This window comes from Cygnus olor, chromosome 7 (genome assembly GCF_009769625.2).
Source record: "Cygnus olor isolate bCygOlo1 chromosome 7, bCygOlo1.pri.v2, whole genome shotgun sequence".
NCBI classification, from domain to species: domain Eukaryota; kingdom Metazoa; phylum Chordata; class Aves; order Anseriformes; family Anatidae; genus Cygnus; species Cygnus olor.
This window is the reverse complement of record NC_049175.1, coordinates 7966380-7984578: the sequence shown is the minus strand read 5'-3', so window position 1 is coordinate 7984578 and position 18199 is coordinate 7966380. Positions and strand designations below refer to the sequence as shown.

The window sequence follows — 18199 nt, the reverse complement described above, 5'->3', positions numbered from 1 at the left end:
ACTCACATACATGTAGACAGTCCCACTTGGCAAACAGTTATATATATTTTATTCTGAAGTTATATTTAGTCTTTGCAGTCCCTCTAATCCAGTCTAAAATTAGATCAGTTAGCATGTGCATATGTTTTGTAGGATAGGAGCTGATACCATTTTCATGGGCCTCCTGCCATGATATGAGGCTCTGTTACTTAAAAATGTCTCATGCAGATGTTTCCCTATATTAAGCAGACTTTTCTGCTGCAGGATTAGAGTTCAGGAGTCAATCTGAGTATTTTAGATAGGTTATAAACTCTTCAATTCCCTTCCTGTGATTACTCATTTAAATCTGGATTTCAAGGAGACTATTCACTCATTTAAGGTTACACTGGTACATCTGTTCTTACATAATTAGAGAATCATACACGTCCTTTCACTGAAAAAGAAGGTAAAGTTTTCATGCTTTATTCTTTAAACAAACCAATTTAGATTCTTTAATTTACAATTGGATATACACAAGTAGATCTCAGTCCAGAAACAAAACTTTCTTCTCTCTTTCCCCTCAAAATGAAACAGGTTTTTTTTTGTTTGTTTTGTTTTTAAACACACACTTTTTTTTTTTAAACACACTGCAAGGAAGTTGCTGACTTGGTGAAATTAAGCCTTCTATCATCCTAAATACTTGTGCTAAGCAGACAAATCTCACTGCTAACTTTGTAGTTCTTTCTCACTTAAGACTAAAGAGAATTATTTTTTTTTTCCAACCTCATGTTATAAACCATCAAACAATTTTCTGATGCAACTGTTCTGAAGAGGCACTGAATGTCTTGTTCACTGACAACCAAAGACATTCCCTATTTCTATTATTGCTAATTAACTAGTTTTCTTTTTTCTTTTTCCTAATGTCGCACAGCAGCTATTACTAAAACAGATCCAGAGTAAACTGATTAAATTATAGTAATCCAAACTGGTAGAGTATTGCTGGATATAAGAGAAAATCCTACAAATACAGGGGCCGCTTTCATTCTACATAGAGTTGAACATAGTGCACAGAATTGCTGAAGAAAGGGTGAATGGTGCCAGAAAAGGCACTGCAGTCAGGAAGAGGGCGGTGAGATTCTACAAAAACAAACAAAAAGCAGTTCTATCCCCTGGTGACATTACTGCCATTACACCACTGTAACTTCTCTCCATGGCCAGTAGGAGGTTACTGAGATGGTGCTGCACTTCCCAAACTCACTTAGCTTTGGGGTTCCAACCCTTCCTCCTGCTACTACATTCTGTATTTTTCCCCCCATCTAACGGTGTAAGGAGGATTTGAGAAAGAAAACTTGAATACTTCCATCATCAGTACTCACTCAACCCTGTTAATTGGCCAATAATCCAACATTTAAAGTGACCCTCTTTCCTTGCCTCCCACCCTTCCCACTGCAAGGCTGCTCTTGTTATTCCTCTTAATACCATAACAGATCATTTCACTTAATTACAGCTTGTCCAAACTTATGTGGCTGCACAAGCTGGGAGAGAAAAAAAGGCAGACCACCACAGACACTAGCTTGTCCAGCAGAGGCACAGGACAGCACCAGATATTGCTTGAAGACAGAGTGCACCTTGGGTACTAGAACTGTCATTTGGAGTCAAATATCTGCAGTCCAAGCTGTTGTTATACAATTTGATAAGCTCCTACTTCCATACAAGGTAACCTAACAGTATCCTTAATGCAGAGCAGCGGGGAAGATCTTCACTCAAAATTAAAACACACCGCTGTTCCTTCAGCCAACAGGATTTCTATTAGACCACAAGTGCCTGGTAGGATATCCGGTTAAGTGTTGGTGCTCAGGCTGTGCCAACTTATGAATACGATGTCAGAATTTGGCCTTTAATTATTCTTCCACAGCAAGGGGGATTCATATCCTTACTTACAAAACTAAATGGAAAAGGGACAGTTCCTTCCTGTAAACATTCTGTTATTTGAAGGATAAAGGTGATTACAAGGAAGCATTGGTTCTAGTTAATATATTATTCTTATCTTAAAGTTCTCGATATTATAATGGCTTTTGGAAGACAAGACATAGCTTAACTTCTGTTAATGGCAAATATTAATATCAGAGGGCCAAAGCAAAATGACTTTCAAAATCAGTAAGGAATTGTATCAGGGCAAATGAGAACTTTGGGTTACAGTCCAGTACGCAAAGAAGGTGCTTTGTATTTCGGGAACTGAGTATCTCTGGGTCTTTTGGTGTAAACATAACTGTTCCTTCTAAGGCATAATTTCCCTATTTCCCTCATGCTACAAATATATTTTGCCAGGAAGACATTTTGGTGATGATACAAGCAAATAGGCGCCAGAGGCAGACCAGAAACAATTGCTGTCACATTGGAAATCAAATTCAAGCTGGTCATAATATGCACCAGAGCTGAACTACTGTTCCAAGTTCCCTTCCAACTCTGCTACATATCAACTGAAGAATTCACCCAGCCAAGAGTTCAATTCTTACTGATAGATGAGATAGGCGTCTGGGAAATGGGTACCGTCAATAGTTCCTGACCCCATAGGTCTTCCAAATTGATAAACTAAACTGCAGGCTCCAAGTAGCATTACAGTAGCTCTACTTCCATTCAGAGCTCTCCTGTAACAGGGAATTATCAATGAAATTGAGGGATATCCTTATTCAATTTTCCACTCTTTCTTAAAGCCCTCTATGATTCTCCCATCTGTTTTTGTTAGAAACAGCTTATTTGAGGGTGTTGATTACCAAAGAGAAATACAAAAACAAAACATCCAGTATTAAAAGGATCTCTGTAGGACTCAATGTTCCCCAGTAATGAGACTGATCCTATTTACTCAATTTGTACACAAAAATAATGCATTATTTCCATTTAAACAAATGCTATAATAACATGATGAATATTAAATCACTCTCCAATGGAATTTAGACGTTGAGATTACATTCCTAATGGGCTCTGACTCTGAATAATACAAATTGTGAAGCATTTTTTCCTCCACTTTTTGTTTAATTCCACAGTCTAATGATGCATTTGCTTCTAAAATGATTGAAATAACTCTTAAAATAACTCCCCAAAGCAACAGATCTAAGCATTAAATACACCGGAACAGAAACAAAGACTGTGCAAAAGGCCTGCACAGCACAATTAAAGGAACAGTAAATCTCTGCCACCTTTGCACTGCTCTGGCCAAGAAGAAAAGCTTGCAAAGCTGCGGACAGCTAGCTAAACATTAACAACGACCTTCATAACCTTACTGAAATCAAGGGGAGTAAGATGCCTACTTTATAGTCACACAAATCCAAGAGGTCCAACACTCCTCACGTCTATGCAATTTTTATACAACTGAATAAGCACAGTTCTCTTGTCTTGCAGGATGATTCATTAAACTATAAATTGCTCAGATGCTATGATAAAAAGAACCTCACTGAATGGATAGTTTAATATAAAGTCATAAATGTAGCATATAACAAATGACTCCAGTATTGACTAAGTGTACAACTTGGTATTGTGCCCTGAGCCCAGGTAACATAGTTTCATAGATCACTTCCTGAAGAGAAGGACCATCGAGATGGAAACTTGTGCAGTTTGAATCAAGAATGTTTCACTGACAAGAATATACTTCTTTATTACATTAGCATTCTCTGTATTAATAACCTCATAGAAAGAGTAGCTTTTTGTTTGCATTCACCTCCATCTGAAAAGCAATCAAGCTTTGCTTACTGTTCATCGTCCCCTCAAATCCCCCCCTTTTTTTTCTTCCTGCTAAGGAAAAGCATTCTCTCCTTCCTTGCTTCCTGACACAAAATAAATCTTCCATTTCTTTGGGGGCTAAGTGAACAGCCCTTGTGTTTATTTTAATTCACAGTATTGATAATACGTATGTCATATTCCACAAAGATCACTGCAGTGCAGACTATTTACAATCCCAACTTGTATTTTCAGAAGAGAAAATTAATTGTGGCTTTACTTTTAAATGCAGTCTTGGATTGCATGGATCAGATCTTTCCAGGTCCTGAATGTTGAACAAAAAGCTGGTGCTAATAATTTTGCTACCATATATATATACAAATGCTGTAGCCTGTTTTAAAGTATATGAATATATCACAAGCATATGAGTGCAGTGTAGGCATGGTAACAGCACATACTTGTTGATAGCCACACTATGCAGGAAAAACATTTTGACCCTCAGGACTCCATCAAAATTACATTCCCTCCCATACTTATGCTCCACAAAGATTTCAGGAGCTTTATGTTCATTGGGGCACCCAAGATTAATTCATTCTATGAAGACCATGACTAATAATATCTGTTCTCTAACATACTCAGTCACCATGTTTTACTAGCAGAGAAGAAATAAAAAGAATCCTTCAGAGTACATTCATTCACAGTTTATCATTGATCAGAAGAAAAAAAGGAATAGTCCTGGTCAAAGTGCTAGCTCCAACCTACCACAAAGAGTGCTGAAGAAACCCACAAAAAGGTGTACAACAGGAAAAACAAATAAAAATCAGTATCTAAATACAGAAAATACGAGAAGAAGGACTAGAATTTCTGTCTCAGTAAAGACAACACAGAGCAGTGATGGGAAGCCATGCCAACTCTTAATCGGGTAAAACGGAAAAGAAACCTTTCCCATCTAGGAAGAATGCCAAAAAATCCTGTCCAGTGTGACATCAGAAAGCTTAGAGGAGGAAGTGGACAAAGGCAGAAGGGGAGCAGAGGGAGCATTTCCTTCATCCCATATATGAACTCCTGCGCATACATATATCTACATATGTGTATACTTACATACACACATACTTGCCATGAAAGACAATAGAGACGGGAAATTTACTCACCGAAGTTCACTGCATATTGAGATAATGTGATTATATTTTCTCAGAATAATAGTGTTATTGCCTGAAGGCCTGCAAACATCCTCCAGGACAGACTTTATCCTTCTACCATTCAAGTTCCAGCTATGCATTTATTGAACAGTTTCTAAATGGATGTATAAACATCTGCTACCTAACAAATGTGAACTAAACAGACTCCCCTCCTGGAATTAGTTCCTCAGATTCCCTGCTCAAGTACACCAAATCATCCTTAAATTTCTCCTTGTCATTCGCACATGCCTGAACAGTTTAGCCTTATGCCATGGCTTGAAAAGTCAGGAGACTCAAACTGCCATCAGTCAGGGAAAGAAAGTCTGAGAACATAGGACCTTCTGCAAATGACATCTACAATTTTCAAAGACCTCTCTGTTCAAAATGAATTAATTTGCACCCTCCAGTTCCAGGCTGTTGAACTTTGCTCTTTCTTTAGACACTATACTGTGTTATGAAACATCTTTCTGTTTCATAGCATAAAGGGGGGAACAAAAAAAGAAAGAAATAGAATCACCAATAGCCACTGGTTTCAGCAAAGCCAAGCCTGGAGACTGTTAGCTAAAATGTTACAAGGATTTGCAAAAAGTAAAGAATGCACAGTGATGCCTTCAGGACTAGGCTAATAATTACTTTTGACCGGATGACTGAGCTGAAAAACCAGTGAAAGACTGCTTCTAATAAAACCTTTCATTTAATTTTTCCATGAGCTTCCCCCCCACATACACGCTTTTGAAGGTTTTTTTTAAGTTACAAACAGATTTTAAATATAATTACTTTAAATTGAGGGGGCCAGCCTTCTGTTCTGAAGGTGCCGAACCACACACAGCATTTTGATTTTTGAGAACTTCTATCTACTCTTTACAAAGCATTTTTGAAGCTTTTCAGAAGATGAAAATTATTTCAGTAACTTGCCTCAAATTTGAGTAGCACAATTTGCCTGAAACTGCCCGAACTGTTTCCCTAAAGATCTCTGAGTGGTGTCTGCTACTAGTGAACTTCCAGGGAGGCTACGATAGCATGCTCTCAGAATAAAGGCTGTACCATAATTTTAAGACCATTTGTATACCATAACAGGCACTGCCCTGAAAGTATTTAGTGAATAGCTTTTATGGGAAACAACCTCTGCCCACTGCTCACATACTCTGCTAGGAATTACAGGGGAGGAAGGGGGAGTCTTTCTTTTGCTATTTGCTCCTGTTAGCACACTTACTCGTATACCTTAAAAATCAACATACTAAAATTAATCTATAAGTAATAATTTCAAGTGAAATTGACTTCCTTTAATTACATTTAGTGTTATATGCTGTGATGCATTATTAAATAAAAAAATACTATTACAAATGACAAAAATCCATGCTTAATTAAAGTAGACCAATTACTTTAAGTGCCGTTACAGTCAGAAAAGTGATTCAAGGATAAATACAGGAACACACAACACCATTTCTTCAATAGCTTCCAGGTCAAATTCAATGTAAAATCCAAAAGGTCAATTTTTTTTTCCTTTTACCCCATGACATCATAAACTCCCCATGGGACTCTAAGAACTTGGCTGGATTTTTTCTTTCCTAGCATTCTCTGCAGCAGTAATTGTGATTATACGTTATGTCACAAGACATACTCTTCCCCCCCCCCCAATTCCATCCAGGTAAAAGTTGAAGATTTTGTATTTGTCTGCAGTCTAGACATCTAGTAGCGCTGTTACACATGTACAACCAGGCAGTGCAGAATTTGCACGTAAAAAATGCTCAGAGGATCCTGTTTCTTGTTGGAAGGAACAGAGCTACAATCCAGTCTATTCCTCCCTTTATATTTTTATTCAGCACCAACAATGACAGAGGTGTCCAAGGACTCCCTTCCTGCATCATTGCTGTTGGGGATTGATGAGCGTAATGAAGGCTGTGGCTGGTTGCTTCAATTCAATATTCAAAAACAAGAATCCCAACTCAAGCTTCTCTGCAACAGTTCCAGCTGGGATGCTCCAACTGACCAAAACCAGGTGCGATTAATAACACATGTAAACACAACCATACAGCACATGCAGAAAACGTCTAACACTTTCTGATAGTGTCAGATGTGCTGAACTGGCACATACCAACACACGCGCAGTTGGTCCAGAACTCAAGTGCCATATTCCCTGTATTTGTGTGAAACAAATGGTCACAGCAAAAGCCTGCAGAGGAATACAGCAGCCCTAGTGATGTAGAAATGGCTGTCCAACAACTGAGCTAATGATACAAGAAGCAGAAGATAACTAATGTTATACGGACAAGAATAAAATACATTTTTATGATAAAGTAAAGCAAGTAAGATGGAGGTAACATATGCAAATGTCTTACTTTGCTTTTGATGTGACAGCCAATGCTCCACATCTGATTCACAGCATTACATACAGGAATTGTGTAAAAATAAGCATATCTCAAATTTCATTACTAGTTTCCTTAGCAGATCAAATAATTGCATGAGTAGTGGCCTGCACAAAAGCCCTAGTACAGTAGGAGACCATCTCAGGATCAATAGCTAGTTGTAAAACTATTGATAGAATAATGTTTGTAACTTTAAATCAAGGGCCCTTGACAGTTAGGACTCTGAAATAAAACTACCATGTAACTGCTGTAGTGAAAACAAACAAACAAAACAAAACAAAACAGGAAACAGCACACTGAAAACCAAGTACTTTCTACATAGCAGGATTCATCCAGAAGCATTCAAATGGATGTGGCATCCATGAGTATAACGAAAAAAATATCTTTACTCTTAAAAAAAAATGAAATTAAAAATATTTTTTTTTTTAGTAGTAGCAGCAGCAGGGTTTTTCCCTCCTTGTAGGAACAGAGCTCCATAGAGTCTTGAAAGGTCCAAAGTTCTTCAAAAGTTTCTTTTGTAAAGCTTCTGTACAACACTTTTCTTAACTAGATAACACTGTCACTTATCAACACCAAAAATTAGAAATAAAATACTGCAGCTCCCTTTCACAGTTCTAGTATCATTTCACTGACGAAGTGGAGTCATAAAAAAACCTGTTTTGTCTTACACTGTAAAATATGCACGTGCAGGGAAGCCGAGAGACTTGATATAACCACAGAGACAAAGCGCTTCCAACAGTAAAATTAATCTGGTGAAAACATAGCTATTACTCACATTCTCTTCAAAACTATGACTTGATATTCCTCACTGCTTTTGTTTTCACATCCAGCTCTCATAATCCTTCTCAAATCCTTCCTCTAACCATAGAGCTATTTGCTTACCCCAGAAGCACATTTTCAACTGTTCATTACCCAGTCTCGTCTTACTGTGGGCAGCACCCACTGCTTTTAACCTATAGTCATTTTAGAGGTTGGTATAAATCTATATGAAACTTGCCACACTACCAATTTTTGTGTCAGAAAATTTGATTACTGATGTTTCTACATCCAGGAGGTCAGCAAAATAAAACATTACACTTCTCATAGGCCTTTGCAAACCACTGATGCAATATATGCTGCTGCACAAAACCTACTCCTGTCGATGAAAAAGCAATTCAAAACATCAGCACACCTGAAGCTTTTTAGGATGACAACATATCTGGCTGCTATTTCAGGGTCTTTGACAGGTAGTTAGACCTAGTGCCACAGAGCACTGTATGACAGCCATTGCCAACCTTGGGTCAATTCATTTTTTCCCCAGAAAATTAACATCTAATACCCTGATTTAGCATGGGATTTTCATACAGACCTTTAAAGTAAAACGACACATTTAACATGACCCTGATAACCTTTGAGTTCTTACTGGAATTGGTTGGTTCCTGAATGTACCACTTAATTCTGTTGCTTAAAGAATTCCTAAGGAAATTCTGAACACCGATTCAGTCACACAGGGAGGAAGGTTTTTCTTTCCTTTTCACACATGGGAAAGCAAAGCATTAGAGAGGCTTGAGAGCCTTCTCAAAGTGATATGGCAGAGAACAGCATGTCAAAGATAGGTTTCAGTCTCTCCCATTCCAGCCTTGAGCTCCAACAGCTTTACAGCACAACAGCAAGAAATGAGATTTGTCTCATCTTATCTTAGCTGTGGCTTACATGAATTACTGTATAGTCCCTCACCATCATTTTCCTATCAGGCAGCAGTCTCATCAGGAGAAAACTTCCATAGTGATCAATAGGAAGTAGATTTCTGTGCCTCTTCTGAAATTATGCACAAACCATAAAAGAGAGAAGTGAAAAAACAAGGGTTGAGTCATAAAGATGCATTATTTATATGAAATCTCTCTGTAATTGTATGAAAGCTCATTTTTCCTTATACAAATACAGGAGAACTGTATGGGTATGTATTAACTGACCTTTCTTCCACTCAGTAGATCTCGTGTCATTGAGAAGAGTTCGAATGCTACAGCTTTCAGGTCTGAGGTCTTTGGAAGGTCACTTTTCCAGAACCAAGCTACTATACAATTCTTCACCACAAAAGTGACAAAACCTAAAAGCTGGTTTCAGGTAAGGTGCAAAGACACAGTCTGAACCCTTCTGCATTATGCAATTTTCTTTAAAATTTCTGCATCTTTCCTGTGAACTCTCTCCACTTCTTCTTACAGGTTCAAAAACAGAATTTTAGGCATGTTACTGTGAAGGACCACATTCTTTCAATGAAGTTATGCATACAGATTTATATCTGTTGCTTCAGTGAAAAAATGTCAAATAAAGCATATTTTATCACAAGTCCAAATCTATTAAGGTCTTTTTTCTTTAGGCTGTTCAGTGATTCAGTGACTAATCTGTATTTCTGACTGCGAAGTCTGTTACTTTTCCTTAATTTAGCAAGTGCAGAAATTATAATACAAAACATATTTCTGTTAAGGGACAAGTAATTCATGAGGTAAATATTTTTCAGCTCCAGTATAGTACAGAATTACTGTAAACACGGGAGTTCTTTAAATTGGGCAATGTTGTTTTGTCTTTAGAAAACCTGACAGTTTCCACAAGGATGACACCAAGGGATTGGCTCGTTTTTAGAGATCAGCAGATGGACAAATTAAAACATTACTCCAGGGAATAGTATAACTTCCATAGAGTAGGTAGAGAAGGACTATTTGTTAAACTACAAGCACCCAATGCTGGAAACCCTCCATAATGACAAACACGTGTTCTTCAGGTGACCTCCCTCCTCAGGGCCAGCAGTCAACTCCTGAATTTTGAGCGGGGAAGTGTCACTGAACATGCATAAGCACAGCTCTGCTGAAGCAAACTAATGAGGGCAATGGGCATGCCCTGAGAACCAGGTGCTGTTCTTGAGCTTAGCATGCAATTTCCTGGGCACTAGGTTATTTATCCTGTATTAACCAATGCCTGCCCAGAGCTGGCAAGGTTCAATTGCCAAATGCTTCTTTACAGAAACTCCTCCAATCAAATTCTTATGAAAACATCCTTCTGATGGAATTAGTATAAGATAGTTGTCCCATCCACAACAAAGAGGAAATAGTGCACGGACAGCTGCAATATGCAACATGCTCTCAACTGGAAGGAACAATACCTGCAGCAATCCTCCATTCCCTTTTAGTGTTTGTTTTATGGGTGACAGGTGAAGGACAGTCTGCTGTAAATGGAAAAAGATTAATTTGATATCTAAATTTACAGACCATGTAAATTCAGGGCTTCAGGATTTGGTATAAAGACATTAACCCTTTGCAGAGAAGGGCAAAGAAACCTATATTAGTAGAAAAAGAGACAGGATAATATAGTAACCAGGTTTGCTACCAGGGAAAATGAGTGACAACAGTTTCTACATAGGTCATCTGCAGTGTTACCAAGGCCAGGAATCTCTGGGGTTTAAACTGCCCCCTTTGAAGACCTGAGTCAAGCAGCCTAATTTCTTTCAGGTTTAGAAGGTTAAAGCTACAAATTAGAAGGAAAGAAAGTAAAGTAGCTATAAGATGATGTTTGTAAGGCATCCTTAAGATTTTTTTCTTTCTTGAAAGTAACTGTTTGAATAATTTCATCTTTCTAAGTCCAACCTTAATGCTATATAGCAACATTGCCATCACTACAGGAAGGCTACACCAAAAGAGCACCTACCATGTACATTGTGGTTTTTGCTTTCAAAGCATTCAGTAGTGGAGCATTATATAGGACAGTAATAAATGACAGCTTATTTGCTAGGTTGCTACATTTTTGAGTGTACAGTTTACTTCTAATGCAAGTTATCATGGCAACTTCTCATGCTTAAAATAATTTTAAATAATTAAAAGCACGTTAGAGCCTCAATTGATTTCCCACTTAAAATCATCCTCATCTTCTGCCTGGTCATTTGCTCTTCTTCAACAGCACATCTAACAAGTCAACCTTTTGCGTAGCACTTTTTTTTTAAAAAAAAAAAAAAAAAAAAAAAAACACGAGTGGCCCAAATTCAAAACCAAAGATGTTATCTCTGATTCACCAATGAAAATCCTCCATAATATAGTAAGAATACAAATAAAAAGCTACATTGTAGTTGGTGAAGGTTGTATAAAATCTAAACTATATACAGAGATACACATGAGATTATCTTTCCAACTACAATCTAACCTCAATTTCCTTTCTTTATATTCTGTTCATACTAAGTCACCACACCAAAAACGTACACATCCCATTTAAACCCAAAGTGTTTACATGGTTTTAAAACATTCCATAGAAAATTTATTTCCTCCATTACAGATGCTATATACTAAGATGAGAGTACTGAAAATATTTAAGTTAATCATATGGAACAATGTTCCTATCAGTTGAGCAGGGTAACAAAAAATATGCACACACTTCCCTTCACTCAGAGCTTGGCACAACGCAAGGTTTATTTTTTATTGCTTCTTTACACCCATTACAGGGTAGTAAATTTCCTTGGACATAGACTTCTTTTCCCTAAGTTTCAGACCAAAGCAAAAAATTTGCTGAAGGAGATGCATCAGATGTAGTAAAAAAGCTAACTCTACCTCTTGGTTTAATGCCAAGAAGTATAACACTGAAAGTTACTCCTAATGGAGAATAGTGAGAGGAAGCATGTGCAAAAAGATATGGTAATAGTTATTTTGAAAATTAATTTTTAAAGAGAACAGTACTTAGCTTTGATAGAGAGTGTTTTCAGGGAATGGGTAGAGGCCATGTTGAACTTCCTTGCACAGCTACATGACCTCTGCCAATCAATGTCAACACTTTATTAATATTTTACTGAAAAAGTGTGAGATGATTCAAACTTCGGCTGTCCTGGTAGGTGTTGCTAAGCAACTTTGCTGCTTGTCTGAGAATTAGTTTTCACTGCAACCTTTCCTTCAAATCAGAGACCCATGTCACTTAAAACACTTCGCCCTTTTCTGAGGAAGAGCCCAGCAAGTTCTACCCCCTCCCCTTTTATATTTTCCTCTCCTTTTCCTAGTTGAAAGAAATCAATTTCATAGTGTCTGAAATTCTCCGCTTTACTCACCGTAATCACTGTCATAAAAGACTATGAATTTCTGCCATCGCAGCTCGGTGACCAGTTTCAGCATAACGTCATTGAGGCGGACTGGTGGTCGGGCAGCCAGTGTGTACTCCTCCTCCTCCAGGCTGGGGTTCAGGTGGCAGGCCGTGCGTGGGGAGCCTCCCGTGTTGCGCTGCACAAAGAGGTGTGGGATGTGCATGGCATCCGTCAGGGACTGCAGGGCGTTGGCCGAGGCACAGCCAGTGGACGTCACTAAGGCTAAGATCCCTAGGGTCATCAGGTCACAGGCTGGAGAAGAAAAGAAATAAAGTAGGGTTGAAGCAGGCTCAAAAACTCCTTTGACTGATCTGGATGCTATGAAGGGTACAAGACAGGCTTTACCCTTGCCATTAACACAGAGCTGAAGAGATTTCAGCTACAGTATCAGCTGAAGCCTTTCAGAGATAAGTCCTGTACCTTTACAGTAGGAGACAGTATCTGCAATCTGTACAGATAAGACGAAGTTGAGAACAGATACCATTACTGTCCTCGTTTCTTCAGACTGAAGCCAATGTAAATGTAGATTACAGCCCTCACTGTGAGGGCTCTAAGTGCACCACCCACCTCTAACTTGGTCATGCACATTGGATGTGGGCTTCGGACAACAAAGAGTGATTTCAGTTTCAAGAATGTGTCTTATACAAGAGAGTTTCGAAGGATTTTTAAATTGATGAAGAAACATTCACTGCTTGCCTCTCAGAGCAACAAGGAAACAACAGAAGTGCTCATTAGAATGAAGGCAAGTCATGAATGATTAAACATTTATTAATAACACTGTAGTTGTCTGTAAAAAGATCTGGGAAAGCACGTACCACTTAAAAACACAGCGTACACATTTGAGCCCACCTGCTTCCAAGAACAAAGAGTTACTGAGCTGGAAGCACAGGGAGGGCAGTGATGGCGGCAGAGGCCTGCGCGGCCTGGGCATTGGCTGCCACTCTCACCGCTCGCTCCTTCTGGTCAGTCACCCTGATGTCCAGCTGGCACTGGAAAGGGTTTCCACCCAAAGCCCCTAGCTATACCTCAGCAGCTATTTAGTCAGTAGTTGTGGTACAGTTTGTCCCCGGGAGCTCCTCAGGCAGCACAGCGAGCTCTCACCTGCCTTGCAGCTCCCCAGGGAAACCCTTGAGGAGGGCTGGGGGGTTGCTCAGGGTTTTAGCAGCATCGCTCCCCAGGTGACCACCTGCACAAGCACAGCCTGCCCAAAGGAAACCATCCCACTTCCCTGGGTGCTGCCTTGGCACAGAAGAGCAGGCTGCCCACGCATGGCACATGCTATGGGGCTGCCAGGACACGTGCCAGGTAGGGGGGCACACGCATCCCCCCAGTCACGGAGCAGCTCCACCGGTCTCCGGTGGAAACAGACTGAGCAGTGGTAAGAAAATGAACACAGCATGCTAGAAGGATTTCTTTGTCCTCCTCTGAACACTTCCTTTTGTATCTCCACATTCAGAGGCCAAAGAGCCAAAGGAGTGGGACAGGTTATGAATAATTATTAATAATTAACTGTTAATTATCAAATAATTATATAAAGCCATGGTAATTAAATACATAAAGCTGTGCCTAATGCAACCAATGAATCATTTCACCAAGTATCTTCTTAGAACAGACAGAAAATAAATACTTTTCACTTTTATATGAATAACAAAAAATGTTTAATCCTCTCTACATACAGAGCATTCAACATGTATCCTAATGCAACAGAGAAAAATGGAGTGCTTCTTGATGGTCTTTACAATAAACATATGCGTTATCTAAACAGCTGCGTTATCTAAATTTACTCTGTGTTAATTATAGTTATATGAAATTGTTCTTTGTTTTTCTTGAGAGCTGACCTGATTTAGCAGTGGGGAGGCATTACATTTGCCAAATGGGAGACCCAGGTTCAGGAACAGATTTGATTTCCCAGGCTCTTTGCCAGAGAAAACTGAACATGCCATACAGGTAATTCATTTAGTCACAGTAGGGGAGGGAACAGGAAACAGAGAAGTGGGAACAGAGGGAGAGAACAGCAAAGCTGAGCTATAGACCCCTGCAGAGAGCACCAGCCAGCAAGCTTTGCCGCCACCACCAAGGGCGAGAGAAGCAAAGCCACACAGATCCACAGAAGGAACAATTTACTTGCACAAGCAGACAGGAGAGAAAAAACAAAGCCCTTTCTGACAGGAGGCTGCATTCAGACAGTCACTTATTCGTGGAATATAGAACTGATCATCAGTTGCATGACAAGAGATAACTTCATTCAGCACTTGACACTAATCAAAAGCTGCTCACATACTAGCAGCAAAAAGACCAGAGATATGACAGACCACAAACAGCCCGCATTTCTCCCCGCACAGCCCACAGAACACAGCTGAAATACCTCAGCAATGTCTGTTTTGGTTGAGGGACTCACTGTTTTGCAGTTTGTACCAATGGGTTAAAATGAAGAATTAGTCAATCAGCTTCTACATTCTGATATTTTGTCAATTGACTGTGTTCTGCCTGAAAGTATATGCTACACAGTGTTTTCTCCTCTTGCCTTTGTTTTGCGATAGTACAGCAGGCAATATAAACTGAAATGACTAAGGAAAAAGGTTTCGTGTTTTCGGAATCACGTTTAGTCAAATCACAGAATGTGAAACAGTGCGTGTCATTTTCAATAGAAGACTTTCGCTGAATAAAATGTGACAGATTCCAAGAAGTTCAACCTCTAAAACCTTATTGTTCTGAACGCTGAGAAGCTTTTAGCACATTAAGAAAAGTTTTTTGTACGTGAATAACACAATGGGGAACACAACTACACAAGTACAACAGACTCCAATTCATTAAAAAAAATCTCATCAACTCTTAAAACATCTTGAAATTACCAAGAGAACGTTGAAAAGATTACAGAATCCCAGAAGAAAACTGGGGAGAATGTTTAGGATTTTCTCTTCCTCCTCCCCCCCTACCCCCCGTGTCCCCCATGTATGCCTATGCTTTGTTGCACACAAATTTTTGTGGCATGAGAAAGTATTTGTAATTTTGTTTTACTTTATACTAGCTATGGATTTTGAGCAACCGTCAAGCATCCCTGATCATGTGACTGAGTAAATAAGTAATTCTGTGCCTCAGCTATAATTTCACAAGCATTCAGAAGAACCTGAACTTTTTGTACATTAATTTCATAATCCCCATCCTTATTTCCTTAAAACTGAAATACAGAAATTTGAAGCACTGTGGTTCATATAAACTTACTAACAAAGAAGAGAGAAATCCGAACACACTGATCTTAAGTGATCTTTCTTATTTACTAGAGATGTACCACACTTTCATCTAGCAAAGATGCTTTCCTGTTTATTTACCCTGTAGGTAATAATCTCAAATTTCAAGAAATAGTGCTTTTAAATCTGAGTTCTACAGATAAAAGACACAACATTCTAGCAATCTTGCCTCCAGCTTTCACTGCTATATGAATAGCAATAATTATTAATTTACTGTATCAAATGTCTTCATTGTCAGGATACATTTTAAGAGGATACCAACATTCCACAAACCATACTGCAAGAAATGTGCATATTAACCTGGTGAAAACATGATCGCCGTACTTAGAGAATAAATTTGCATTCAAACTATTTTAGCAGATAAAATTATTTCATGGTAGTTATTGGTCAATATTTTCTTCTAATAGCAGACCATCTCTCAAGTTTATCCTTGACTGTTTCCTAAATTATCAATTAATCCAATTTATAATCATCTCTGTGGAGCATCTCTCCTAACCTGTTCTTCTGAAAATGACTTTCAACAACTCCCTTTTTCAAATCTGCTTGACATTTTGTCTTAAACTGTTATTTCCATGATAGAAGAGTAGACGAATTCCCCATCTATTGCATGATTTTCTAACATTTACCTCCTCTGTAGGCACTATCATTTTCTAGGTTTTTGTGTTGGATGTTATCTCTGTCATATTGGCAGAAGTAACACAGGTTGATATATTTGGGTAATCTTCTAACACCCATTTTTCTAACTTGACTCTAACATCACAGCTATACATAGTAAACTTTCACATTCTTGGACCACGCCTCTAACTCTATTAACACCACAAGTGAGCCTGAAAGACCAGTTACGATTTTTTCATACTACTGCACCTTATCTCTACTGCCTTTTTTAACGTGTAGGACTCTGTGGCATATGACACTAGAATTCTGCTTTGCTACAATCACATTTAAGATCTTGCTCTTCTACCATTGTTTCCTGTGTTGCCATCCTGTTTCTCAAGACATGTGGACAACAAAGTTTGTCACCATGTTCATAAGGATATTTGTATTAAGGGCTTTAGCTCAGATCTCCTTATAATTAAATCCCTCTCTCCAAACTACATATAATCAAAATACTCCAAAATAAACTGTTATCTTGCTCCTGGCAACATGACAATATGACTGTCTTTCAGCCTCCCTTTCAGTGGTTTCCTATTATTCAGGATAGGATACGAACTTGTTTCTTTGTTACCACAGTTATCAATAGACCAGCTGCCACTAATTTCTGATCTAGTAATACATCCACCTACTGGCATTCACACTGCCTCTTCAAACTTCAAAGCCTTGATGTCTCTCACTTCTGTGTGTCACTACAGCTGGTCCTACCCACTTTGAACCCCATCAGATAAATCCTCTGTTTCCTTGATATTTTTTCTTCTTTTCCAGTTTGACTAGCCCTTAAGAGCTCTTCACTGCACAGCAAATGGAAGATTATCCTAATAAAACAACTTGTGCTTTAAAAAATTTCTACTGTTTGAAAATTCAGAGGTTGCTGCCTTTTTGCTTAGAAAGATTTTCAAATGAAGGAAGAGAACATCAGATGCAGCAAGGGAATAGAAATCCAGTCACACTCACATACCTGGTGTTTCTGATGTAGTAGTCTGCAATGAAATGATTAACAAAGTTGGCACTTAAGTGTTTGTAATTAGGTTTCAAAGCTACCATCCTGCTGAGATGAGGGACTTTACATTTGCTTTAGTATTATTGTCCCAGTCAATTTGGCTGATAAGTTATTTTTCACATAGTTTATCTTTGAAAGCCAGAAGGAAAAAAGATATTATCAAAACATCAAATTCAAGAAAATATAGCAAATTCTGGGAAGAATATCTTTTGGGAAACTAAATCCCCGTATTTCCTGAAATTATCAAGGCCTGTAATTTATTCTGCTGAAGGTGCACAGTTGGCAAGTCTACCAAATAGCCTAGCAAACATGCAAAATATCATGTGCTATACGCAAACAAACAAGGAACTAGTTACTGTGTTATTCCTCTATACAAAATTTAACCAACAATTCAATTCATTTGTTGATTTATAAGAGAGCAGATGTACCTAAAAGTTTTGAGTAAAACATTGGAATAGTCAAGAATTAGGAGATAAAAACATATCCATTCAGAAAGCTGATAAACTGTATCTTTAATCAAGACGTAAGGTCTTCAGGAAACATATCCATGTGTTTCCATGGAGGTTTTTTTGTTTGTTTCTGTTTTTTTTTTTTGTTTTGTTTTTAACTTAAATGAAAAAAGTCCTTCTGGGAGATTTGTCTGGAGCACTAAGATGAGATAAAAAGGATGATGGAAGAAGAAAAAAGACAGCAGCCTTCCCAACAGTAGTTCAAAACAATAAGGATGATGATACAGTCCCTTCAGCAAAAAACAAACAGAGAAGCATTTTCACACACATCTAAACAAAAAACAAACGTCTCTAAAGTAGTACATGAGAAACTTCTATGAAGTCAGGAGCACAAGCCCACAACAAATATAATCATGTAGAAAAGTGGCAAGACTTTTAGCTATCTACATTTGCATTCTGTTTAGGTCTTAAAAAGATCTTTAAAATGTAAATGCTTTTGTGCAAAACCACTCCATCAGGCATACAAAATTAAAGTCATCTTAA

General features: G+C 38.4%; 1 protein-coding gene across 9 annotated transcripts in view; it reads right to left on the bottom strand.

Annotated features, from left to right (window-relative positions):
* The window catches only part of GRID1 (glutamate ionotropic receptor delta type subunit 1), a 597690-nt gene that overhangs the window by 302562 nt on the left and 276929 nt on the right, over positions 1 to 18199 (bottom strand). For all 9 annotated transcript variants that reach the window (XM_040563453.1, XM_040563448.1, XM_040563450.1 and 6 more), the window contains exon 3: positions 12273 to 12557. In XM_040563453.1, the coding sequence (XP_040419387.1) occupies positions 12273 to 12546 (274 nt within the window). In that variant the 5' untranslated portion in view covers positions 12547 to 12557. The remainder of the gene's footprint in view (positions 1 to 12272; positions 12558 to 18199) is intronic.